The sequence below is a fragment of the Musa acuminata genome, chromosome BXJ2-6, assembly GCF_036884655.1.
Source record: "Musa acuminata AAA Group cultivar baxijiao chromosome BXJ2-6, Cavendish_Baxijiao_AAA, whole genome shotgun sequence".
In the NCBI taxonomy this organism is placed as follows: domain Eukaryota; kingdom Viridiplantae; phylum Streptophyta; class Magnoliopsida; order Zingiberales; family Musaceae; genus Musa; species Musa acuminata.
The window spans coordinates 15442305-15467964 of NC_088343.1; the positions used below are offsets into that span (position 1 = coordinate 15442305).

Here is a 25660-nt window from a genome sequence, read left to right on the forward strand (position 1 = left end):
TGGCCGTCTTCTGCACTTAACAAAAGGTTAAGATGTCCCACTGCTTCTACTTCTTTTGCTAGATTAGTTTAGTCGTATATGTGGCGAAACAGCATCACTAGCATGCCTGATGGCAATATGTCAGAGTTGCAAACAGGATTTTAACTAATCCTTCCCTGAATATTTTGCTCGAGTGGATTGCACTTTTGTGTCTTGAAATCCTTAGCAGAGGAGGCACATATAGTTCATTTAGTCCAATTAGATTGATGCTTCATCTGATTTATTTGAATTGGGTTTGGGTATCTTTCAATAGGATTTAAAATGAATTCGGATAATGAAATAGGTACCTGAATCAAGTTGTTGATATGTTCTGCAGCTAACCTTACGCTAGCTTCGACAAAATCCAAAGGCTGATGGAGTGAGGTCGACGGTATACGACGGTACCTACGAGCGAGTAAAAGGCAAAGGAACAAACACCATGAGCGCACCGAGGACGAGCGCCATCGTCGTTTTCGCCTCAACCCGTGCTGGCTCTGGCGTCGAGTGGGTGCGATTACTGCACGCCCAGCGCGTCTCGGTTCACGGGACACGCAACCACATCACGTCGCGACGAGCCAAGGAAACAGCTCCTGTCGAGTGCCACGACAGAATCGACATCTCGGGCCCCTCCGCTCTGCTCCATTCGTCAGGCAGGTACGCGACGAGATGTCCACCACGTACGAGACAAGTGTCTTCTTCCCTTGCGATAGCCGTTCCATTTTTTGAATTATCGTGTTGCCAATTTGAACACTGCAGCGAAAAGTGTTCAAAATTCAAAGCCGGAACCTAATTCTACTTCCGGACAGAGGAGGACGAAGAGGAGCTGCTTTAGATTGTGGGATCCACTGGATTTTCCTGAATAACGTCTGGGCTCAGGCAGCTCAGCCGTAGAGCCCAATAATGGCCATGTGTCGTAGAAACCGCACACACGTCCACGTCCTGTCACCCGCACACACCACGCTAATAGCAGTGCATTTTTTTCACGCCATGTCACGTCCTATAATATCGAATCACGGCCGTCTGACGTCCCACAGACGGTTACGGGTGGCTCTCTAGCATGGCTATGTTACCGGATAAGCTCGGGCTCGACCTTTGATGTGCCAGCCCACACAGTTCACCTGTTTTCTTACACGTGGGCCTACCAGATACTTCGTTGGGCCCGTCAGCAGCAGCACCAGTCGAAGAGAGACGGTTGATGCCCGCGGGTCTGTGATTTCTTTTCTGGCAGCGGGTACGCGGGAGAATATAATTGACGGTACGACAGCTGTTCCACGACGTCAGCGCAAAGCGACGCCCTTTGACGAAAGCTACTACAAAGATCCGACCCGAAACTCTCCGACGCTGGGCCGACGTTTATGGCGGGACCCAGCGGCGGACAAAATATTTTCTCATTGATGGGTATCCTTTCGGGTGGCCGCAGGACGTTCGAATTTAAAAGCAATGGGCAGTAAAACCGGTCACGCTTTTTCTTTCGGAAGGGGGATTGACAGCTCGCAGGCGTCAGAGTAACAGCTGGACTCGAAACGCGTCGTCGGTTCATTGGCTGATTGGTCGTCTTCATCCTGACTCGTACGGCCCGGTCCGGGAAAACGGCTATTTCTTCCGACGTGGCTTCCCGTGATCGGGTCCCATAATTATCTCTAATCCTCCGTGGCCGTCGCGGCTTCCCCGTCAAGCTAACGGGAGCGGTCTATAAAGGAGGGGTTCCACGCCGAGGAGCTGAGCGCAGCAAGTTACCCGCTCTTCTTCGTTTTCTTCTCTGCTTCCCCGATCTCCAATGGAGTTGAGTAATGGAGGTGGATGGCGAATGGTAATGGTGCTATATGTCGCGGTCTCGATGGTGGGATCAGGGTGGTGTTCGAAGTTCGACGAGCTCGTGCAGCCGAGCTGGGCGACGGACCACGTCATTTACGAAGGGGAGCTTCTCAAGCTCAAGCTCGACAACTCCTCCGGTGCGTTTCCAACCCATATACACCTGCGAGCTCCTTTTCCGGGTTACCTTGTCGTTTGCAGTTTCATGGAACAACGTGTTATTTGTTTTGTTTTCGTTGTTTCAGGCGCTGGATTCGTCTCCAAGAGCAAGTATCTTTACGGCAAGGTCACTGCAGAGCTCAAGCTGGTGGAAGGCGACTCCGCGGGCACCGTCACTGCATTCTACGTATGATTTCCTTCCTCTCCTCGCCACCTTGTTCTACCTCCTTGTGCTTGCATTGTCAATCGAGCTGGTTGTGTGTGTATGTGTGGGAGCAGATGTCATCGGATTGGGTGAATCACAACGAGTTCGACTTCGAGTTCCTGGGGAACAGGACGGGGGAGCCGTACCTGGTGCAGACCAACCTGTACATCAACGGGGTGGGCGACCGGGAGCAGCGCATGGACCTGTGGTTTGACCCCACCGCCGACTTCCACGCCTACTCCATCCTGTGGAACCCGCGGCAGGTGGTGTTCCTCGTGGACGACACCCCCATCCGGGTGTTCTCCAACCATGAGAACCGCGGCGTCGCCTTCCCCCGCGACCAGCCCATGGGGGTCTATAGCTCCATCTGGAACGCCGACGACTGGGCCACCGAGGGCGGGCGGGTCAAGACCGACTGGTCCCACGCTCCCTTCGTCGCCACCTTCCGCGGCCTCCGCATCGACGGCTGCGAGTGGGCTCCCGAAGCCGGGGCCCCGGCGGAGTTGCGGCGGTGCGGCGGGAGCGGGTGGGGGAAGGAGGGCCGCTACTGGTGGAAGGAGAAGGCGATGGAGGCGCTGAGCGTGCACCAGAGCCACCAGCTCATCTGGGCCCGGGCCAACCATCTGGTCTACGACTACTGCAACGACCCTGGCAGGTTCGCGACTCACCCTCCCGAGTGTGGGAAATAAACCCGGTTCTGCTCGCACTTCCACTGCTTGTACAAAAGACCCCCCTTTTGTTCACCGTTTAGCTTGTAAGTATCATGTCTTGTGTGCTTCTCGTTATCAGTGACTTGGTCGTTGGATGTATCAAAGTTTAGGGAGTAGAGAAAGGTGCTTTCGTCTTGTTTATTGGTGATGTTGGATCGCAGTGCATTGATTGACGTGCAATTTGGTTACATCACAGTTCACAGTTCACAGTTCACAGTTCACAGTTCACAGTTCAATACAATTCGATAATTTGGACGGCTACAGTGAAGATAAGGCAGCCCATGCAACATCTGCGGGCTTTTTGTCTACTAGTATGTGTGCATGTATGTCCATGAATGTATACATGTCCATGTATAAGCCCAAACGAACAAATCCCAGGAACACTCTGGCCCGTTCCCGTTTCAACGCCATTGGAAAACGCTGTCCGATCTGTTGGGCGAACAAGAAGCCCTAGTCGACGAGTCCGTCTCTTTCTCGTGCATCGATCCGATTCAAGCTCCCCAAGTGCGAATCATGGATTTGGAGCGCTCGGTAATGGCTCACGGCAAGGCGGCACCTGCTGTCCAGGCTTCCTTCCTCGCCGGTAGTGCGTGTTTCTTCATCGTTTCCCATTTCATTCGCTCCTTGAATTCACGATCGTGTCGCCGATTCGTTTGCAATCGATGACATCTTTTGGAACATTTCTTCTTTATTTCTTGTTTTTGATCTTGATGTTGAATGAGTGGATTGGTTCAGTAAAGAGTAGTTTCTGGTTCCAAGTGGATTATCTCCATTTGCTGTTTATTATTGCTCTTCTTGCAGTCTCCTTAACCCTTCTATTCCCTCTACTGGACTTCTACGACTTTTTGCATGGATCGTTCACTGAATTGTTTTCTGTTTCTCTTGAGGAGGAATCTGGCGTAGGAGGTGGATTGCTTGTGGGTATGTTGGCTAGCTTCCTGAGAAAATGTTGCTAAATGGGCTTCATTGTTCTTGGTTAGTACTCTTGATAGCATGACGCAACCAATTTATCCATGCTTCTTTGGTTCCAATGAATAGGCTGGATCTGCTCATGACCTTCTGCAAGCCCAACTAGTCTTGTATTATTGATGCATTTATCTTGAAAAAGGGGTGTAGCAGCAGGTGCTCGATCGACCATTATGATCCTGGTTGATCTTGCATGACCTTCATATGTCTGAACCACTAAGAATTTATTGCTGCTGTTGTGTAATTCAGGAGATATCTTTATGGAAGTCCACTAAATGGGGAAATACTGTAAAGAAGAAAGACAGGAATATCTAATGCAGAAGAACAGACAATTCATGGACCGATGGTGTCTTAGTACTAAAAGTGTTCTTTGAACAATATATGAGTTCTTACTATGAATTACACAATATAAGATAACCCCTATAAATACAAGATTTACTCAATTTGGGAAAATTGCTTTACACTTTTTCTTATTTGCTGAAAATTTTTTTGGTAAGACGTACAATCAAGTAGTATTTGTTTATATGTTTAGTTGAGCAACCAAATCCTCAAATAATGGGTCTACCTATGAGGAAATTGTGGATTGTCCAATGGCTTGCGGCACCCTTGCCCACATGGTTGGATGGGCTTTTGGGGTATTGTTTAGAGTTGGTTCATTGCATTGTTCCACAGCAGTATCATGTGGATACTTGTGGGGGTTTTTGATTGCGTTAAACCGTCTTGGATACTTTGTTGCATAATCGTTTAAAGCTCACGAAGTCTATGTTTGTAATTTGCGTCGCCTATCAAGTATTTGCTGAAATATTTAGTTGTGGGATCTCGAGTAAAATGTTTCTTCTAATTCATCTTCTATTTTGTAGGTCTAAGAGACCCTAAGAGGTTATGAGGATGCACTAACCCTTTATAGATGGATGCGCAAAAGTGTCGCACGACTTAGGCAAATCCAGTTAAATCTATGACAAATTGCATGAAAAACATTCCTTATTATTTTGCTATTGATTAAAGATTGTTATACCAACAATGGGTTTTCCTTGATGCAAGCAATCTCATCAGCTTGGAGGTGGCACTCATCCAGATCTTAAGCACTTCCAGGGACCGGATTACATATAGATGACTAATGGAAAACTTTGAAGGTTTCACAAGAATTTATCTTGTTTGTTCTTCACACTAGAATCACATACATAGTTAGTAGAAATATGTAAATTCTCTTTTTGATTTTGTCAATGTTTCTAAGTCATTTTCAGTCAGTCATAAAGAAGTGTAACTAGCTCAACATCCAGTAGCTTACCATTTGCTTCTTACTTTGATGCTCCAATGGTTGCCGAGACCCAAGTTTTGCTATGCTTTGAGTACAGGTTCAGGACATCAACTAGGGGAGAGGCTCTGGTGCATGCTTCTGTTGAGAGATGCAGTTTCTTTTCAGTGATGCTGCAGCCTGTTTTGTAGATCAGAATACCTTCGTTTGTGTCACTGAGAAGATCAAGCTGAGCTTGAACCTAAGCTTCCACAATGGCACAGGAGAAAAAAGTTACTTACTACTCTCTCATTTTGTCACCTCAAATAATCCTGGAAGTCAGTTGGGTAAGCACTCTAACAAGAAACACTGAGTTGATTGAGTTAGTCTATTTTATGGGCAGTTTAATGTAAGTTTATCTTTCATGGTTTCAACAACTTGACTACAACACTTACATCTCTGTTTATAATATGCAGTTGGCAGACATCAACAGCAGCACACAATATGGTGACTAATAACGCCCATCAAATCTGTATTTGCCAAGCTAATGGGAGAGGTAACAACTCCATTCATAAGACACCGAGTTATCATCAATTACTGTCTTGGGATATATCTTGTGGACAGTATATAAATGTGTGTTGAAGTATGTAATCTCCTACTTATCGTGAGGTATCGTGGAAGCCGTGTTGACCCGGGGTTCCAAGAAATGGCAAGCGCTCGCATCTTATCTACACGTGGCGGCAGTGCACGGTGCGCTGGGTCAACTCCTCCACCTTGCAGCACTCACCAACATCACAGAGCTGTTGTCGCCACCATATATGCCCTGCACTGTGCCCGCGTCTCCTCCTCTTTCTTCCTCAGCCTTCTCTTCTGATGCCCGTCGTTCCAAGATTCACTTAAAACATTGTCATCGTTATTACATGCATGCATGTAACTTTTCTTTACTTTTTATCCTCGGTTAGCGGTAGAAAAGAAAAGACTCGATTGGTATGTAGATTGAAGTCAGTGGTGACGATTAAGACGTCCAATATCGTACATTAGGTATGGACGAAACGGAGGATGATACGGCGTGTTTAGTAAATGATTTTGACATTTCCGTGGCCGTTCTGCCCATTGTTAAGAGGTCAACTGTTTTCAACACCAAATCCTTCATCAAATCACACCATAAAGACGTGCCAGTGCCGTATCCAAATCTAATCTTCCATCTACGGAAGAAAGATACATCCAATCCTAACCAGGAATATGTATTTTATGTCGGTCAAACCATGCGACCCCTTCGTAGCCACGATTTTTGTCATTTCCCAGGGCGTTGACTCGCTGCGCTACGGTGCGGTGGAGGGAAGGAACGTGGTCAAAGCTTTTGTCGGTACATTGTACCGTTGGCGACACGGGATTTGGATTTGGATTCTGGGGCGCGTCGCTTTCGTCGCTTTTGACCCGTAGGCACGCGTGCGCTAGAGCGGGTCCCGCGTCGGTCGCCGCCTCGCGAAGTGATAGGCCGAGAGGGGCCTCGTTATCCTCACGCCAGGTTTGTCCTTCACCACCACTCGCTGCTCACTCTCTCGTCGCCATGCCTGTGAGAGAAGAGAAGCAAAAAGGAACGCCTATTTATCGGACGGTGAGGTCACGTTTTAGCGTGGAATTGGGTCATGATGTTTGTGCGATTGAGAAGAATTAATCCTTGGTTTGAATACTATGAGTTGGTGTTGCACTGACTGAATGAAGTGGAAAGGTTAGGTGGGAAGCTCTCTCTTTTCGAAAACTGCTATTATTCTGCATCTCAATGGATTTGACATGGTAAACAGCAACAACATATCTGTAATCCCAGATGGTTTAGAGTTGGAGAGACTGAGAAGCAGAATGGCAAAACAGCAAGAAGTTAACAAGCAAATGGTCAATATCCTCCTGTAGCTCTCTGGTGTTAATCTTCATAAGCTGGACCGGCCCATGCAAGTCAAAGTATTTATTAGTTAATATCGATGTAATTAATCTAAAGCTTCTTAAGTATTTGGTTGACAGATGTTGCAACGTAGTAGAAAGCATTGCACTCATCCGAACTTGCACCAGCTCATTCGACCGGCTCCACACACCACCACAAAAAGCTTTATATAATGGCAGGCCAACACACCAAACCTCGGAAGACTTGTCAGTGCGAAGCGGCAGAAGAGAAGAGTTCCATGGCGGATCAGTTCCAAGCAGGCAGCTGCAGCGACGGGAGCTGGTGGAACACGGCCAGGACCGGCGGCCCGATGATCCCTGCGTCGGTCTCGTGCTCGACGGAGATCACTAGCAGCGGGGGGAGCTTCCACTGGCCGGCCGTCGGCGACGTCTTCGAGGCCAAGTCGAGATCCCGCGATGAGTCGCCGGTGTCGATCTCGAATAGCTCCATCACCTTCCAAGATCTCCAAAACTCCCACGGTTCGGCTCCGGTGATCACCACTCCACCAGCCATGGATTTTGGCCTCTCGTCCCCTACCGCCGACTGGAGTCAGCCTTTCTTGTGAGCAGTAGATCCACAGTCAACGGTATTGTAGCTTAGTTTGAGGTGTTGAATCATACGAATCATATGCTTTTGCAGTTGCAGTAGCATGAACGGATCAAGTTTCCTACACGACCACCATGTCTTGAGCTCCAAGATCAATAACATGCCGCTCCTTTCGGCATCCGGTGGATTGCCTTCTGCACTGCTACAAGACCTTCTCGAGCCAGACAGCAGACTGGAAAGATCACTTCACGACGCACAGGTGATGAAGAACAAGTCCTCCATCGACTACCACGAGCAGCTTTTACCTCCGAAGCAGCAAACGCACTACTCCGACAAGACACCCTTCTGGGATCCATCAGAGAGCAGCGTGACAGAAGCCCACTCAAGTTACTGCAACAATCCTTTCGCCAAGGTCACTGGCTTTTCTCTATCGACCTTCTCATGTCTTCTTCTCCGACGATGTCGCTAACTTGGCTTGCGTGTAGGCGAACTCAGGAGTTGGTGTCTCTTTCCCCACCTTGGAGAAGAAAGGTGGAAGTGAACCAGCAGGCAAGAAGCCCAGGATCGAGAAACAATCGCCATTGCCGACGTTCAAGGTATCATCGAGCACTTCTTCTGAGCTTCCTGAATCCTTGGTGAGAGATCCAACTATTGATGCAGGTGAGGAAGGAGAAGCTAGGAGACAGAGTGACCGCACTGCAGCAGCTGGTTTCACCTTTCGGAAAGGTAAAGCGGTCATCGTTCTCGGAGTCTTCCTTCCCTTTCGGTGATCTCTCCTTATGTAACTTAGCCGCAATCCTTTGTTACAGACCGACACTGCATCGGTACTTCACGAGGCGATCGAATACATCAAGTTCCTTCACGATCAAGTCCGTGTAAGTCTCTCGCCACCATCGTCGATCGTGCTCCTCTTAAGGAAGCAAGAAGGCAGGCTTTCCTCACGTCCAACCTCTCACGCATGATATGTTTGTATTCGATGCAGGTCTCAAGCGCTCCGTATCTGACCAACAGCCAGCAGATGCAGCAAGTAAATGCAACCAAGGTTTATCTTTGAAGTGATCCGCCATTCTTCCGATTGCTTCCTTTGCCATTCTGCAAAAGCTGATGAGTTGTTTGGCTGTTCATGAAACATGCAGAGCCTGGACAAGACGAAGGATTGCGAAGGACAACATCAAGACCTCAGGAGCCGAGGGCTGTGTCTGGTTCCAATCTCAAGCACATTTGCGGTTGCTAATGAGATCCCTACCGATCTCTGGAGCACTACGTTTATAGGAACGTTTAGGTAAGCAGAAGATAGTCCTCTTGAGGAGGAGGCAGATCAAGCACTCCTCCACAGGCAGTCTGCTGCCAAGCAAAGAAGAGATAGGATGGTGCGGAGAGAGAGAGAGAGAGAGAGAGAGAGAGAGAGAAGGGGAAGGAAAGAAGTGAGAGGTGGATGAGGGAAGTGGAGGAGGTGTTGGAATGTGGAAAGCTGACACCACTTATTTCTTTCTTTTCCTTCTCTATTGTCAAACCAAATAATGTTATTGTAAGAAGGATTCGAGCTGTTCTGCTTATTCGTTGGGCTTTGGATGTGATAGTGGAAGTCAGACGGTGGTTCATTTGGCCACTCGTCTTCTCTCTTTTCCTGTGAAGAGTCCGTCCTGTGTACTTGTCAATGCTCAGGTGATGCCCACACTGTGATCCCGCTCTCCGTAAAGAGTAAGCGTCACTCGAAACATCAAACAAGCATCATTACTGTGCCAGCCCTGAAATCATGAGTTGCAAGATGCCATGTCACAACAATTTCTATCACAGATCCATAGTCAACAAATGAAGATTAAATATCCCAATATTCCGAAACTGTGAGGACAAATATTTTGCATTAGAATATGTGAGTCCATATGAATAGTTCATCTGTCAACCAAAACGGTGATATTAAGACTATCGAAGTTATCACATCTCTTTGATCGATCATGATGATTCCTCCTATCGGGATTTTAGAATTGTGACGTGCGTTTCTTCTTCGTCTTCTCACAATCTCCTTTTTAATCTTCTCCGAGTGCTCTTTCAAAGACTATAAAAGCAAAAGGCCTTTAGTTTCTATTAGAATAATGTTGAAAGTCAAACTATTTCATCATAATATCAAAGTCATGCATCAAAAGTCTCCTTTATCAAGAGTAAGACCAAAAAAATACATTTGAAATGAAATGGAAGCAAATGGTGCTTCTCATTAACGGCATCAGACAGCTAAATACAAGGAACAGTGCTTCTTCTCAAAGTAGGCCATCCAGGAAAAAGATCAACAGCAACATGAAACCCAAATTGTGAACGATCACATGATATTGATGGAAGAGTTTGCACCAGGATGTGTAAACTTATATGAAAGCTCAAAAAACTCACTGACTTCAAACATAAACAAAGAGTTATGTTTATCTGGCAATCCAATGATAATTCTATCTGGGCTGATATCAGGAGGATCCCTTTAGCTTCCTTGCAATGCCAGCAAAGTATTTTCCCTGGTGAAAAGCCTGCTCCAGCTCAACCTCCGATGGGTATCGGGATCCATCCCCAGCAAATGTGCCTGCACCATAAGGGCTGCCACCCTTTATTTTCCCCATATCAAACATTTTGGCACCAAAGGTGTAGCCAATCGGCACAAAGATCATCCCATGGTGGACCAACTGAGTTATCGCTGTTAAACTGCAGCACAGGCAAAGAGAGTAACTAAATGTTCGGTTGTCCAGTCGCAGAAATACAAAGAAATGGTAACAAAACATCATCCATTTTCAAGTGATAGATCATAGATCATGTTTCAGAATTGAAGTGCTAGGACAGCAGATGTAGGGATAAAGGGAAGTCCATTGTTTAGCTTCAGGTTCCTGTTGCAGTTGCACAACGGATACGTATTAGAGCTGGTATATTAGATTAAACCAAGCATGCTAAGCATACAGAAGAGCCATTTTTTTTGTGAAAAAGAGACCACAAAGAGGATCAAACAAAGTCTTAAGTCTCAGCATTTTGGGAGGAAGTAACAAGATATAGAGATGTGGGACGAATCAATCAAAGAATTTAGTAAACATGGAAGATCAAGACGGGATTAAAAAAATTGGCTCTGTATCTGAAAAGGCAAGTTGATAAACTGCTAAGTAATTTTCCTTAGTGTTGTTTTCATATTCAGTAACTCTTTATCATGGTAGTGATGATAGTTATCCGAGCTATTTAAAAATGAATCAAGTTTATGTTAAATTATACTGAAGATTTTTTTTTTTGTGAGAATTATGCAGTAATTAAAACTTACGGAGTAGTCTCCTGACCACCGCCTTGTGTTCCAGTGCTGTAAAATATTCCTGCTGGCTTGCTTGCTAGCTGCTGTGCTCTCCATAGTCCTCCGGTTGCATCAAGAAATGCTTTGAACTGTGCTGCCATCATGCCAAATCTAGTTGGGAACCCAAATAAAAGTCCATCTGCCTCAGCAAGTTCCTTTGGTGTAATGATGGGTGCATTGCCCTTAGGAGGTGCACCCATCTTCGCAAGTACCTCCTCCGGCAAAGTCTCTGGTACCTTTTCAGACATTCTTAACCACAGTTAAAATGCTATACCATAAGATGTCATTCCTAAGCATATTTGGCTGGAAAAGCAATTGTTTTCTATTTATAAGGACTTCAAATTCTAATGTACATTATGTCAAAGACAAAAATGCATTTTGATGCACACTGAGATTATCTCGGATCTGTATTACAGTCCACGAATCTCACTAGGATTAGCAGAAAAGAAATTTAATTCAACAGCTTAATTGGGGTTACACTATCTAAATAAATGACAATTCACCTGCCAAAGTTTAGCTTCCACTCCTTCAACAGATGAGGCGCCCTTTTGGATCTCCTCTGCTAGCTTTTCGACATGTCCATACATGGAGTAGTACCTTCACAAACATCACAAAAGTAGTTCCAGTGGCTATGCTTAAGTATTCAGAAATCAACAGAATAGGTAACTGAAGCATATATGGTTCATCAATTGTTTTTGCTGAACATTTATGCTTCCGGTAGCATAAGAATGGTGATCAGTAACAACATAACTGAAGTTTCTGATTGGTCAGTGTCAAGTGCAAAATCTAAAGTACAGACTAGAAAAATATGACAAAAAAAGTCTGCATCTTGTTCGTCACAACGAAATAGAAGGGGAAACTTTCCATGTAGTAGCGCATATATTTGTCTTCCAAGAGGGAACTTTCCATGTGTTATGCTATTAGTTACTTTGATGGTCAAATTTCCTCAAGTTTGGTAAGGTCTTCATCGAGAGGAAGGGCAGCATGCATGAAATAGAGAATTGAGCAACTTATATCAGGGCAAAGTTCCATGAGCTGCTCATGAAATTGTGAAAGATAATTTACTAAAAGACAAATTAAAGCCCAAAGTCTACCTGACATATAGCTCTCTACGAACCAATAGAGGAAACACTAGTTTAGCTGTCCAAGGATCAAACTCTACAGAAAAAAAATTCACTTATATAACATATAGCAGCTATACGGGTACTTTTGTGAGAGACACGAAGGCAAATGGCAATTAGTGCATATAAGCACAGCGGTTTTGAGGTCAGAACCATAACTAAGTTCAATAATCCACAAAATTATCGAAATAATTCAGCTATAAAGAACGGTTCTTTACTTCGCTTCGTCAGACATCAATGATAGTCATCGTTTTGGCAGTTTCTTCCATCGGTAAGTACTAAAAATTTGATCTTTATTACTCAAAAAGCAACCTTCTTTTAAGAATCCACAGGAAGACACAAAAGTAGCATCAGAGAGCTAGCAGTTCAATGTCAAAGATTGCACATCGTTCCGTGTAGATGGCCCCATCGAGAAGCTAAATCAGGAAGCATCCGATGAACAGGTCGATAAGATCAAAAGGAAAGCCAATCGATCTCCAGAATCCAAATACCAGGCAACAACAAACCCCAATCGAGTCCCCCAAAGTCTCCCCATCCTCCCAAAACGATAAGAGTGACTACCCCTGTGGATTATTAGATCCAAAGGCACGTCAATCGGCAAACCGGCAGAGCGAGTGGTGCTTACACTATATAAATCTCGGTCACCATTGCGGCAGGGCTCGCAGCTCTGCGCCTCTGATCACGGAAGAAGTAAAAGAGCGACCTTTGTTTCGCTTGAAGCGAGGGAAGAGGAGTGGAGGTCGGCTATTTATAGTTGCGGTGGGAGAGGTAGCTCCCACGGAGTGGGGGAAGGGGAATGATGCTAAGTCTTAATTAAACCTGTCATTAGCGCTTCCATCATGACCTTACCTTACTTAATGCCGCAATTATGGAATGCGATGTCCATCAGTACCGACCAGCCACCACTGTTCTGCTTTAAGATTTGCGAAATTTCTGATGTCACTTTTTGATATCTGTGAAATCAAAAGCTCCTTAATATATATATATATATATATATATATATATATATATATATATATATATATATATATATATATAAGAAGTAGTAATAATGAAGATTCCGATAAATGCGAAAGATACCAATTAGTTTTGTTGACAAAAACCTCAGTTGCTAATGTTCTGGATATCTATATATCATATTTATATATAGATGATATGATATTTTGCCCACGACACCCTTTACATATCATATTTCCTTGCTATTAGACAATAGCAAAGCTGGGAAAAATCATATTTACAATTATTAAGAACCTCATAAATGTCACTTACATTAGCATTGATTCCAGAAAACTCAGGTTAATCACTTCTAATCATGATTTAAGATTCCCCTAATAGTTTTGCTGAGTACCTCTCTATACTAGAGGATATCAATGTGAGGTAGAGTTTCAACTAACAATTAACTTATAATAACGGCTAAAATTTAACTCTAATGACATACACAAGTTTCTTGGTTTTTGAGAAACATATATTTGCTATGCTTAATTTTAGAGGGACAAATAATATAAAGAGACATGAACATTTGAGAATTTGATTTTGGTGTAGCAACTGAATGATTCAATCTTTATGTGTTTGTGATGGTTGGAGCGGTAGGTGCATTTGGCACACAAAGCAAGCATTCAAACCTTGGAGAGGAACAATTCCCACTTTGGGTTGTGGAAGAGGCAGAGAGCACTAGTTGAGATGGCCTCCTCTCGCTGTGCAACGATGCCTTAGTGGGGAACAATCATCATGACGACTCCTCGCCTCACCATGCTTATCCCCTCCTCCTCCATCACGACTTCCTTCCAGGCGTGCAGCTCTCAGTTGTGCTCCCCATCAGAAGCTACTATTTCACCCAATTCATGCGCCATTGATGCTGCTGTGAGGGCACGATGGTTTCCAACTCTTCACATGATTGACTCGGGTCATTATTGCTGTCACTTTGTGTTGCTTAAGCAAATACCTTTTGAATCCATTCCACATGTTGCAACAATAGAGATCTGCAACCCATAGGCTTTGACTCCATTCCACATGTTGCAACGATAGAGATCTGCAACCCACAGAGGGTTTGAATCCATTCCACATGTTGCAACAATAGAGATCTGCAACAGTTCTGGTGATTCATATAAGAAACATATACAGGCTGAGTCCATTCCACATGTTGCAACAATAGATATCTGCAACAGTACTGGTGATCATGTAACCCACAGAGGCTGCATACAGTGAACAAGACTTGATATAGGAGGAAGAGAGGGGCTGACTTCACCTTTAAGGATGTCCCTTCTTTGTTAACAATCATGGCTTCTCTTTCTCTTGATTGTGTTTTGGAAGCAGCAATGATGGTCTGGTCTCCGTTCTAAACGTATCATCCCAAAGTCAACATCTCCAAGGTTAGATGGAGGAGAAATGCGTGACACAGCTTCTCACTTCACTGTAAAAGAAATAGAGGAGGCAGTACCAGAAGCCAGCAAGCTGATCCCACTCTCCCATCACAAGGAACAGCAGAAGAGATCAACATAATTGGTCATATGCCCAGCATTATTCTTAGGCTGAACATAATCCTCATCCCTGGTAACATTATACACCACAGATTCCATTTATTTATCACTCTATAAGCTAATGCTTAATAAATTTGTTATTCCATGTAGGTTGAGGACCATGCTTAATCAATTGAAGAGGGATTAACAGATAGAATACTCCAAACTGAGGACCAAAGTTGGATCTGGAGTCAAAAATTTATGTGTGAAGGATAAATCTTGTGGACAGTCTATCCTCTTGAGCAAAAAGTTTCAACATTGCAGCCATGTTTGATATTGTCTTCTTTTGTCTTCAATTACTCCCTCTCAGATTCTGCTCTTCTGAAAGAAGTTCCATGGAGATTCAACAAACAGCGAGGGTTTTTGTTTGAACATTAGCACCTGTTACTTGCTTTCCCATGCCTTCTGAAACTCTATTTGCTTCCGCTTGATGATTCAAACACTTGTAACGAACACAATTTCTGGGTGCCATATTTTATCAAGATCCTCTTTCTGATCTAGTGGAGGCATTTGAAGCTCATTTAGTAAATCTGGGCATTCCTCTTCTCAGCTTGGTTTTGGGTGTTTCCTTCTGCTCAGAGTAGGACAGCATATTACCAGCTTCCCTTGATGCAAACTTGCATAAGATTTAATGTTGAAGACTAACCAGCAGCAGCAGCTGTAAACCACTAAATATGCACAGCTTCTGCAGATCCTCTTTAAGTAAAAGGGACATCTCCATTGATGCCTGGCTGGACTGGAGTTATCAAAATTTTGCAAAGATGTGGAATTCCTCCATGAAATAATCAACAGAGCTTTAGATCTAATTTAGTTCAAGACAAGTGTCTGGCTCAAAAATGACATGTTTGAAACGGACAGGAAACTTAGGGTGACCGGGTGACCATTTCTTCTATTTGGCATGTGGCATTATCTTCTTACACATCAATGGTATTATTATGGGAAAAACCCAAGAGCCAGGTGAGCATCAGCCACAGGGTTGGCTACCATGCCTTTCCTCACAGGCAATGGAGGGGCTGCTTCACTGCAAATTGCATCAGATGATAGATCTGCAACTTCAAGTGATGGTTTTGGAGGTAATTATCTCGATTACGCTGGTAAATGGAATCAAACTAGATTTTCATTGCAATACACCAGAGGAAGAAATTGGCTTTATTCAGTAATAAAAAGTGAGTCTGGAGTATGAGAAAAGAAGAAAACCTGTTAGTTTGTACATGAACTGAATAAATTTGCAGGATGCAGGAAACAAGGAAGGAAGCTCGATGGAAGGTGCAATTACTTACAAAACCTAATGACAAAGTCCAGTCAGGCACAGAAACAATAAATCTCTGGTACACCAGACTCCAAAACTCAGCAAGCAGCCATTTAATTCTTTCCATGCACAGTAGCAAGCCTTATTTTAGGGGACCACCTGATAACTTTTTGGCTGGACACCAATTCAGGACTCATGTCAGTTTACTGAGCTCCTGATGGAAACAAAAGGCCCCATCTAAATGAGGCATCCTTGGATGTGGTAGGTTGTAATATGAATTATGCTGAATCCCTTCCCACTTATATCAGTATACTCCCAGGAATCTGAGACTGCCTCAGTTCTTATTCAAATGAAGCCTCCTTGCGAGCTGACCCAAAGACAAACTTAATTCATACAACATTCAAGAATATACCGAACCTTACTTGGCAGTAGGTTAAGCAAAAGTTTTGTTTGCCAAACAATTGGCAAGTGTAAATATTAACACCTTGTAGTACATTCATATTGGATATGCTTTCCCAAATACTGAATAATTTGTGTTTCTTGCATTTCAGTCATTACTAGAGCTACATGATGGGCGGAAAACTTTCACAAGTGAGGGTGTTTTGAACGCCCATAATTCCACGAGGTCTATATCTAAGATTAATAAAGTCGTAAGTGGAAAGTATTACCAAATCATCATCAAAAGGGAATCCCATCCACCAATTTATATTTGTAATTCAGCTGAAAGCAAAACCACTCATCCATAATTTCCACCTGCATGCTTCTTATGAACTCGTGAAACCAACTTAGTACAAGCACATTATGTACTTGCCAAGTCCAAATCTCCTGTCGAACTAAACCATGTCACTACAGATTTCAGAGAAAGACATTTCAGGTTTAGCCTTAATGGACTCACTTGCTACTGGAAGCAAACAGTTTGACATAAGAAAATATATAAATATATACTGCAATTAAATATTGTTAACATAATTTAACCAAAGGCAATTTCAATTATTTCACCACCTCAATTATCATGTAGAAAAAGAAATGAGTCCTGTGACACGATGATCAGCAACATAATTTCAGAAAAGTTGATATTTTGAGTTGTCTTTATTGCTCCGAAATCAGTGTGTCAATTGTTCTCACAAAACAGTCCTTTAAGTAAATAAGATGAAGCTCCAATTGTCGACGTTGAGGACTTCCTTGTACCAAGACACATAATAAATGGTTACAGTGTAATTCATAACCACCTTAAAGGAAAGAGTACTAAACGGTACTACAACACGGTTCAATTACTATCATAATTAGAAATACAACAAGGGGATTGTACATCCAGCTGGCTGTAACTGTTACCAATGTTAGAAATGATGTAAAATGCTGCAGCAACTTCTAGGCTTATTGACTCGAGTTAGACCGTAAATGGGTTGACATAAGTCCAGTGCCTTCACTACAGAACACTTGTTCCACTTTAACATTCATCTATGTCCAACTTGAGACCATCAAAGTTCAATCTACATTATTAAGTGGTCCATCCCTATTTCTAACCAGTATCTTGTTTCCCTTTGATCTATTCCTTGCTTCCAGCTCCAAAAATAGTAATCACAGTGCCAATGGTGAGTTTTTTTTTTTTGTGATTTAGAAATCTCGACTACAGTTGTAAGACTGTGAATATTGACTGTCCCCAAAGGCCTCATAGATGGGAGAAGCATGCACTTCTTCAATCAGCATTTGAAGTACTTACCATTGAAGGCCATACTTGTATAGAGCATTGTAATAACAAGCATAAATAATGATGGACACATATCTGAATTACAATAAACTAATATTGTGGTATATTTTTTTGCTCACAAAACCTCTTTGACAAAATTAGTTCAGCAGATGATCAACTACCATTTATGAAGATGGAAGATTCTTAATGTTGGACCACAGCAAGAAATAATTGGATGGTCTTGCTTGAACAACAAGCTCCTTATGATAATTATTCAAAAATGACTGTCACATTCCATTTTATATTGTTTGCGCTTTTGCTTGAACAAGATTATTATGCACATGTATTTTGCATAAGCTAAAATGTTGACCCAAAAATGTCCATCTTATCCTTATGTGCATGCAGATGATATAAATTTGACATCAAATGGTGCAGACAATACTAAAGTAAGAAACAAAATTTAAAATATGCAAAAGTTACCAATACAAACTTTCTCATTCAGATCTATGGACCAAGATGAATCACCTGGTAGCAAATTGTCAGCTTTGCACAACTAAACCTGGGTTTCACTGTGTACTAGCAACCCTAACAATATTAATAGTCAGCCTAGCCTACTCTAAGAACTTGAGCAAATTAAAATCACTCTATATACAGGTTCTTTCACTGGATGCAAATATATACCTTATTACCCATTACCTCTCCTTGTGACTCTTATACTCAGCATTTAATATCACTCATCTTCTATCTTGAAGAACCAAATCAGGAAAAGATCTTACGTGCAACCACCAGTATAAGAATCTTGATAATTATCATAAAGATTGCTTGAAACAAGTTCAAGCAAATGATACTGGACCAAGGGATTCAAAACAAGCACCAGGCAACACAATTTTCCAGATCACCAGAACTTGATACCGGTGGTGGCAACTTGGAAACCATGTTGATTGATCTCAAAGAGAAGATGACAACTCAAATACCACCATTGAACTAAATATGGGAATACACCATTCTAAAAAACCTTGGTGCAATACTTGCAATAAACAGAGTCAATATGGACTATCTGATTGGAATTTCATTAACGGATCATAGATTCAGCTAACAATTAACAAACTTTTTGGTATAAACAAGGCTAATTATTCCTTAAACTATTCCAAGACTAGGAAGCAGAAGCTCTAGCAGAAACTGAGAAAGGATTTAAAGATGACTTTTTTACAGCAGGTGTGAGAGATGAACTAAAGAAACCCATTAAGCATAAAGCTTCACTAACCTAATGTTTGCCGGCATGACCCATTTCAAAGAGCAAGACAGTGATGATAGAGATAAACTCCTGTTCATGAATAGCCAACAAATAGCCCCTTCTTAAGGATCAGAGCCAACTCCATGGCGTTCTTACTAGTCTTCAGATTCACATCTCCGGACAAAATCGAGCAGAGATCCAAAACCCCTTCTTCAGTGGCCTCGACAGCCATAACTTTGCTATCTGAGCACACCAAATTCAGCACCAGGAGGGCGTGTTCAATGGCTCTGGGGCTTCCGGCTCTTACCACCTCAGCCAACACCCTAACAAATCCGCTCAACTTCCTCATCTCTTCCTTCCCTTCACGGCACTTGGCTAGGAGGCCCAGGACCCGTACTGCCCTCTCCGAGCCCTCGCTGACGAGGCGGAGGAGCGGTGGCACGGCACCAGCACGGATGGTCCGCCGTCTGTTCTCGGCGAACTTGCACAACTCGTAGAGGGCCGTGGCCGCCTCCCGCCGCTCCCGACCGCCGCCTTCACGGAGGAGCGCGGCGAGGCGGGGAATCGCTGCGGGGTGGGCGCCGATGGTGGCCTTGTTGACCTCTACGACAGCGAGGCTCGTGAGGAGCGTGGCAGCGAGGGCGGGGGCGGATGAGCCGGAGCCGCCGCGGAGAGCCGCTACGAGGGGGTCGAGGGCGCCCTCGGCGACGAGGCCGACGCGGGCGTCGTCGCCGTCGAGGGAGAGGTGGAGGAGGGCGTGGAGGGAGAGCTCTTGGAGGTCGGGGCGGTCGGGGGCAGCGGCGTGGCGGAGGAGGACGGAGGCGGCGCCTGAGTCGGCGAGGAGGCGGCGGGCGGCGTGTCGCCCGTGCTGGGCTAGCCGGAGGACGGCGGCGAGGGAGGGGGTGTCGGAGGGGAAGGAGAGGCGGGCGAGGAGCAAGGCGTCGTCGGTGACGGCGGCGGCGGGGCGCAGGGAGAGGAAGTTGGAGATGAGGCTGCGGAGGGCGTGGTTGGGAATGAGGGAGGGGGAGGAGGGCAGTGGGAGGTTGGTGAGGGGGCAGGTGCGGTTACCGGAGTCGAGCCAGCGCTGGATGGAGGCGCGGTCGAAGGTGTGGCCGGAGGAGAGGATCACCGGGTCGGTCATCACCTCCATCGATATCGGGCACCGGAAGTCCTCCGGCAACTCCGCCTCCACTTCCATCCCCCTCTCTCTCTTCTTATTCTTCTACTTCTTCGTAGGGAGGGAAGGTAGGAAGGAAGGAGGCAAAACAGCAAATGGTTGTGTGCGTTTGGGACAAGAAATAGAAGGGGGAGAGATAACGTGAAATGAAATGACTAAAATTTCCATTGGCGAAGCGCTGGGGTTTGGAAATGAAGGTGGATTTGTTTGTTTAAAGAGGGGTATTAAAATAAAAGAGAGCAGTTCTTTTTTACATATTTATCGTTCCACAGTTTAGAAATATATTAATATTATAGAGCGATTTCCCTCACATTTTAGATATTTTCCAATCAATTACTTTATTTTATTTTTTTAAACAGTGTTTTTATTTAAAAAATGTTCAAACTGTTCCTCAAACGAGTCAAATGAAAACAAAAACTAATAAAAATTTGTTGAATTTTTTTAAAAAAGATATTTTAGATATTTTTAAATTAAAAATATTATTTGAAAAAACATAAAAGAGGGGCACTTTAGAAAATACCCAAAATATGGGTATTTTCTAAAGAAACCGCCCAATATCATACACATATCTCACATCCATAAAAAAAAATTCATTATTATTAACTATATTTGACGCTGATAAATAGAACATATATATATATATATATATATGTATATATAATTTAACTCTAAATTTTAGGTATCATGCGATATGAGAATGAAATATTTTTATACTAAAAAAAAGAAAATAAAATTGTTGTAGTTATAATGGGCAGAAGCATCTCAACCTAAAATCAAACATCAAACATACTGTATGGATTACATGATTGGGATTATAGTGACTCATAATTGTTTCAGAAGATTACCCAAATACGAGGACAAAGTATCAATTAAAATGAAAGAATGAAAAGAAAAGAAAGAAAGACAAGTATTTAGAGTGGCACTAGACATATAAATTTAACAGTATCAAATTCTTGTTTGGTAATATACTCAGATTATCCACAAGAATATTTATTATCAAAGCAAGCAAAGTATGATACTTGGTTGGTCTTCAGATAATTCAAGTATCTGAGTGGTACATTAACTTATAGGTATTCACCATTGTCATTCATACAGTATGAGGAATTAGCACTTCCGATCCATAAATACTGATCACTACAAACTAGTACTAGTATTATTAGAATTAAAAACATTGCTTAGAACAATAAAAGAACAAGAAAAAGGGGATATGGCATATGAGGTAAAAAGCAGCAGAAGTATTAGAGAAAATACTTGATCAAGGTAAATGACTTCTTCAAAATCACCAAGTGAATTACGCAAATACAGAATCTTCAATGTTGAATGGTAAGAGGAGTAGTCTGATATGTGTAAGACAGGTACCAACATGTTGGTTTTCTCCTCTACAATTGTTGCTGGCACAGGTACGAGCAGTTAGACACATCCATCATCTATCAAGAAGAAGAAGACTGATTAGTTGAACATCCAATGCTGTCAAAAGACCTCAAAATAATCATGCAGATTGGACATGCCTTGTTGTAGATCTGAATATGGTTGTGGCATTTCTCCATCTCATCCACTATTATTGAAGAACATGGGATGAAGCATCCAAACTAGACCCACAAGTTCACAGGCAAGGAACATGCAGCATCAGTAAAATTCTTCACAACAAGATTTCTGACCTTGATGCTGTAGCAGAGTCTGCTACTAGTTCATGTATTGGCTGTTTTTATGTGCAGAAGCAGAAAAAAGAAAAGAAGAAACAAGGTTAACTCATACTTGTGAACTGCAGGTTTGCACACATATAGTTGTAATCTTTGCACAAAATCCATAATACTGTGCCTGGAAATGCAGATATGTAAAAACATGTCTAGGAAGAACAAGCTTCAATAGCTGCATAAGGATAATTTGCTATAGTTCTCAAGAACATTCATTAACCAAAGAACACACACTCGCCATGCTTCGAATGCACATAATATGTGCTTTAATTATTGGTCGTACCTCCATTTTGCTCAACATAAATGGAAATATGAGCAGCAGAAAAATTGGCAGCAGAAAAATTGACTACTAGTTCGTTAGTAGTCGACCCTTTCTTTATATGTCTTAACTAAAAAGCCATTTTGGAATATCATAATTTAGAAACACAATTACATAGTCACAGAACATAGGGCCCCAAGAGGAGGTTCAAACTTCAGGGGACCATACTTGGGACCTTGTTACAAATACTTACTTGACACCTTCCTCATTCTTACCTTACTTAGCTGGCAGCATCCATGTGCAGTAATTTCCAACCTGTAAACTTGGATATTGTAGTAACTTATCAGGTTTTCACAATTCACCTTGAAAACCAGATTGTAATGTTAGATCAGGAAACCTGCATTAGATGATGGATCATGAAAACTGAACTCCAAATCTTGGTGTGGTGTCTCAGCACCCTCAAACAACAGGGTTCTGGAATTGTCCTGCACCAGTTGATGAGTAAACGAGCATAATTTTTGACAAACAAGTAGCAGAAAAAAGTAGCAGAAACATGAACATGACATTTCAGTGCCTGGTAAATACAGAAGATACACTCAACAATTGTCCACTTTTTCAGAACTGACAAGCAAACCATGTGATTACTTAGTCTTCAATATACAAGCATTACATGGAGGTGTAGATCTGCTGAAGAAGTCACTTTCCAACGACCATCATCCATGTCATTTCTTAGAACTGAGTAAAGAGAGTTGCAAATTTATTTAACACCAGCTTATATGGCAAAGAGCAACTTAAATTAACATCATCAATGTCAACAAGGTACATAATGATTGTCATGACCATTCACTCACAAAGCATGCAAATAATTAACCAACAACTGATGCTTGGAGATTGTAGTAACTCATCTGGTTTTTACAATTTACCTTAATATGTGTTGTCAACCTTGTACACTATGATACCACAAACTGAGACAACTTTAGTTTGTCCCTTAAATGGCAAATGATCTCAAGTGATACTGAGTACCAGATACCTAACAGACAGCAGATGGGCCTACATTCTACAGAGATTTAGTTCGGTCATCACAACTCATCATCATACTATCGCACGTAGTATCGGTACTTCAAATCAAAGTTTCTGCAGTGGCCGATCAACATTAAAACATGGAGGCTCTAGATATATCACAAACAAATCTTCTGTTTAAATCAAAATAAGCAATATAAGGCCCGATTTTGATTGTATAATGGAGAAGAAAACTTGCACAATGACTCTAGAAGTCAACATGACAACACAAAGTGATTGTCTTCAGAGATAACCAGGTGCATTCAAAATCATTAAACAATTTAATTACTCATATGATACACATAACTGGTCTTCCTTGGTCAAGTTACCAAAGTGGAGCTTTCCTTCGTATCTACTGAACTGTGTGAGAAACATTCGGTCTTGCCACATTAAAGATTTAAAATCTTTAAACTGGTTTATAACTTCTAATCCTTAAAGCATAATTGATACATATACATTGCCGTAACAGGAAAAATATATATGAATCATAAATCCTACAACATTTCACTTCCCTTGCAGAGTCTATTCCACCAGTTTGACCTTAAAGCGAACAAAAGAATATATAAATTTCATAGGTATTATAGCTAAGATTAATTGCCAAGAACTCACAGTGATATGTATACGAAGTAAAAGTTCTAACCTTTGTGCTCATCGACGGCATCATGATACTCTTGCTCCTCTTCAGGCGCGGGAGGGAGCTCTACCTCCTCTACAGGCAATGCGGAGCCATTGACACGAGGTGCTAACAATCCCCCGGCCCCTGATGCGTCGCTGCCGGCTCCATCATCGGGATAGCGGACCACGACAACAGGACAAACACAGTGATGCACGCAGTAATCGCTGACGCTCCCGAGCCGGCTCTTGCTGCTCCTCCTGGAGACACCGAAGCCCCTGCTCCCCATAATGACCGCGCTGAGGCCGAGCCTCTCGATCACATGTCCCTTGATAATGTGGATCTTGAAGACGACAAGTGGCTGCGCGAGGTCCTGCGCCTTGGTGGTCGTGAAGGCGTCGAAGTCCTCCTCCAGCTTCTGCGGCGGCACCTCCTATCGCGGGTCGTCGAAGGCGGAGGCGGAGACGGAGACGGAAAGGTCGATGGCGCCCCAATCATCGCAGTAAGGACGCCGGTGGGCGGACATGGAGGAGGACGACGGCGTCGCCGGGGTGGAGGTAGTTCTGGACGGCCCACTTGATGGCGTTAGCGCTCTCGTCGCTGAGGTCGACGGCGATGGCGATCCGGCGGTGGGAACCGGGGCTGGCGGCAGCAGCGGCGGAGAGGAAAAAGCGGGGGGACGAGGGCTCGATTGCCGGCGGCCGGCCCTGTCTGTCGGACTTCTGGGGCGTCTGCTGGGCTTCCATGGCAACGATGGGAGGGTCTCTGTTGCGGCGACGCAAATCGAGAGGACGAGAGCGAGAAGGCGTTCGATGGGGTCGATCAATGTGTAATCTTCTTTCCCGTTAATCTCTCTCTCCTATCAAACAAAGGACTTCGATTTGGACAAGCAAGCAAGCAGGGTCGAGTCGAAGATCAACTTAATCCAAACCGTGGTCAAAATTTCGCATGGGCAAGGAGTAGAGGAAGCAAACCGAGGAAAGCGAAAGGGGTGACGGGTCGCATCCGCCATTGGCAGAGCCCCGAGAACCACGAGCTCCTCCTGCTCGATCATTTGCCCGGCATCGAATTGGACCGGCTCCGTCGCCTGATCCACCTCGATTTGGATTGAAGCCAAAGCTCGCTGTTCTAACAGGGTCAGTTGCAACAGAAGAAAACAGACGCACGAGAATCATGGCTTCTCGGTCGAGGTAGGTGACGGCGAGATAGGCCACGAATTGACCACGCTACTCGGCGGCGACGCCGCCCATTCCAAGGAAGACCGACTACAAACGCTTTCCATGGAAACATTACCTTCCAAATCAAGGAGAAGGCGTCTCTGCTGGCGGAGAGGGCGGCTAATGGCTACTCGCCGTTGCCAGAGAAATCCACCGGCTTCTCAAGAAGTCCTCCGTTGCTTCCTGTATTCCGCGACGAAGAACGATGTAAAGATCAAAAGGATGCGGATCCTATACAGCCTACCCGAATCCGATCAATGAATTGGGATCTGAATCCGGATCCTATGCCGTGAGGCATCTCTCGCAGGCGCTCGTCACCTGGCGATGCGACCACACGTCCCGCGGGAGCAAGCAACGCCACTTCCGGATCCTTCGTACCGCCACGTGCCGTCGGTCATTCTCCTAAATCCATCGGCAGAGGGCCCATCGTTTCCAATTACCCGGTGAACCTTTCCACGGCACCGGCTATATCTCGCCCAACGGAACGTCCCTCCCTCTATATAGAGAGCCTTGGGGGTGTTCCTGCGTGGCATTCGTACGGTGTGCTGGTGTCGGTGGTGCGTTCGCTGGATGAGCTTGCGGTACATGAGCCGGGTGGTGGTGCAGGGCGGGGCGAGGGCGGCGCAGGGGATCCGCGACCATGCGTCCAGGTCGGTTAAGGACGGCGCCGCCGCCTCCTCTTCCTCGTCCAACAGAGTGAGGCGGCTTTCCAGGGCGGTCGACGACTCCTCCGTTCTCAAGGCCAGCTGCGCCGCCGAGGTAGACAAGAGGAAGCGGGACGAGGAGTCTCTGCGCACGGTGATGTATCTCAGCTGCTGGGGCCCCAACTGAGTGACCTAAGAAGATGAATTAGTCTGTGCAAATGCAAAACAGAGGAATAAGGGAAATAGAAGTTCATATGTGATATTATCGTCTTTGTTGCTTTGTTCTTTTAGATT

General features: G+C 44.1%; 4 protein-coding genes and 1 pseudogene across 22 annotated transcripts; 2 read left to right on the forward strand and 3 right to left on the reverse strand.

The window, feature by feature from the left end:
* Positions 1-1732: 1732 nt before the first annotated feature.
* On the forward strand, positions 1733-6224 carry LOC103988179 (xyloglucan endotransglucosylase protein 6-like). 17 transcript variants are annotated; one of them, XM_065113101.1, is made up of 8 exons: positions 1733-1970; positions 2076-2176; positions 2269-3487; positions 3795-3879; positions 4731-5003; positions 5226-5451; positions 5581-5660; positions 5774-6224. In XM_065113101.1, the coding sequence occupies exons 1-3, from the start codon at positions 1796-1798 to the stop codon at positions 2881-2883; spliced, it is 891 nt and encodes a 296-aa protein (XP_064969173.1). In that variant the 5' UTR covers positions 1733-1795; the 3' UTR covers positions 2884-3487; positions 3795-3879; positions 4731-5003; positions 5226-5451; positions 5581-5660; positions 5774-6224. The 17 variants fall into 17 exon arrangements, with proteins under 17 accessions (XP_064969173.1, XP_064969178.1, XP_064969181.1 ...); XM_065113106.1 differs by having other exon boundaries at positions 5588-5660; XM_065113109.1 differs by having other exon boundaries at positions 4731-4816; positions 4912-5003; positions 5581-6224.
* A 949-nt stretch (positions 6225-7173) lies between these two features.
* LOC135615080 (transcription factor bHLH112-like) lies at positions 7174-9010 on the forward strand. Its single transcript, XM_065113118.1, has 7 exons — positions 7174-7604; positions 7683-8001; positions 8075-8185; positions 8250-8315; positions 8399-8464; positions 8572-8631; positions 8726-9010. The coding sequence occupies exons 1-7, from the start codon at positions 7216-7218 to the stop codon at positions 8873-8875; spliced, it is 1161 nt and encodes a 386-aa protein (XP_064969190.1). The 5' UTR covers positions 7174-7215; the 3' UTR covers positions 8876-9010.
* An 839-nt stretch (positions 9011-9849) lies between these two features.
* LOC103988181 (NAD(P)H dehydrogenase (quinone) FQR1-like) lies at positions 9850-12747 on the reverse strand. Its single transcript, XM_009406734.3, has 4 exons — positions 12643-12747; positions 11400-11493; positions 10870-11132; positions 9850-10271 (listed from the first exon to the last, which is right to left on the reverse strand). Exons 1-4 carry the CDS (start codon positions 12663-12665, stop codon positions 10040-10042), a joined length of 612 nt encoding a protein of 203 aa, XP_009405009.2. The 5' UTR covers positions 12666-12747; the 3' UTR covers positions 9850-10039.
* Positions 12748-13519: 772 nt separating this feature from the next.
* Positions 13520-20042, reverse strand: LOC103988182 (U-box domain-containing protein 8-like). 3 transcript variants are annotated; one of them, XM_018828098.2, is made up of 2 exons: positions 18734-20042; positions 13520-15705 (listed from the first exon to the last, which is right to left on the reverse strand). In XM_018828098.2, exon 1 carries the CDS (start codon positions 19899-19901, stop codon positions 18798-18800), a length of 1104 nt encoding a protein of 367 aa, XP_018683643.2. In that variant the 5' UTR covers positions 19902-20042; the 3' UTR covers positions 13520-15705; positions 18734-18797. The 3 variants fall into 3 exon arrangements, with proteins under 3 accessions (XP_018683643.2, XP_009405012.2, XP_009405010.2); XM_009406737.3 differs by lacking the exon at positions 13520-15705 and adding an exon at positions 16175-16607; XM_009406735.3 differs by lacking the exon at positions 13520-15705 and adding an exon at positions 16175-16628.
* An 812-nt stretch (positions 20043-20854) lies between these two features.
* LOC135615081 (universal stress protein PHOS34-like) lies at positions 20855-25660 on the reverse strand (annotated as a pseudogene).

Coding starts and splice junctions, on each gene's coding strand:
- LOC103988179 (XM_065113100.1), top strand. CDS start 1,796: ATGGAGTTGAGTAATGGAGGTGGATGGCGAATGGTAATGGTGCTATAT. Junction 1,971..2,075: donor CAAGCTCGACAACTCCTCCG/GTGCGTTTCCAA, acceptor TCGTTGTTTCAG/GCGCTGGATTCGTCTCCAAG. Junction 2,177..2,268: donor GCACCGTCACTGCATTCTAC/GTATGATTTCCT, acceptor GTGTGGGAGCAG/ATGTCATCGGATTGGGTGAA.
- LOC135615080 (XM_065113118.1), top strand. CDS start 7,216: ATGGCAGGCCAACACACCAAACCTCGGAAGACTTGTCAGTGCGAAGCG. Junction 8,316..8,398: donor TGGTTTCACCTTTCGGAAAG/GTAAAGCGGTCA, acceptor CCTTTGTTACAG/ACCGACACTGCATCGGTACT. Junction 8,465..8,571: donor TCCTTCACGATCAAGTCCGT/GTAAGTCTCTCG, acceptor TATTCGATGCAG/GTCTCAAGCGCTCCGTATCT.
- LOC103988181 (XM_009406734.3), bottom strand. CDS start 12,665: ATGGTGACCGAGATTTATATAGT. Junction 11,133..11,399: donor TGGAAGCTAAACTTTGGCAG/GTGAATTGTCAT, acceptor ATGTCTGAAAAG/GTACCAGAGACTTTGCCGGA. Junction 10,272..10,869: donor GGTGGTCAGGAGACTACTCC/GTAAGTTTTAAT, acceptor CCTGTGCTGCAG/TTTAACAGCGATAACTCAGT.
- LOC103988182 (XM_018828098.2), bottom strand. CDS start 19,901: ATGGAAGTGGAGGCGGAGTTGCCGGAGGACTTCCGGTGCCCGATATCG.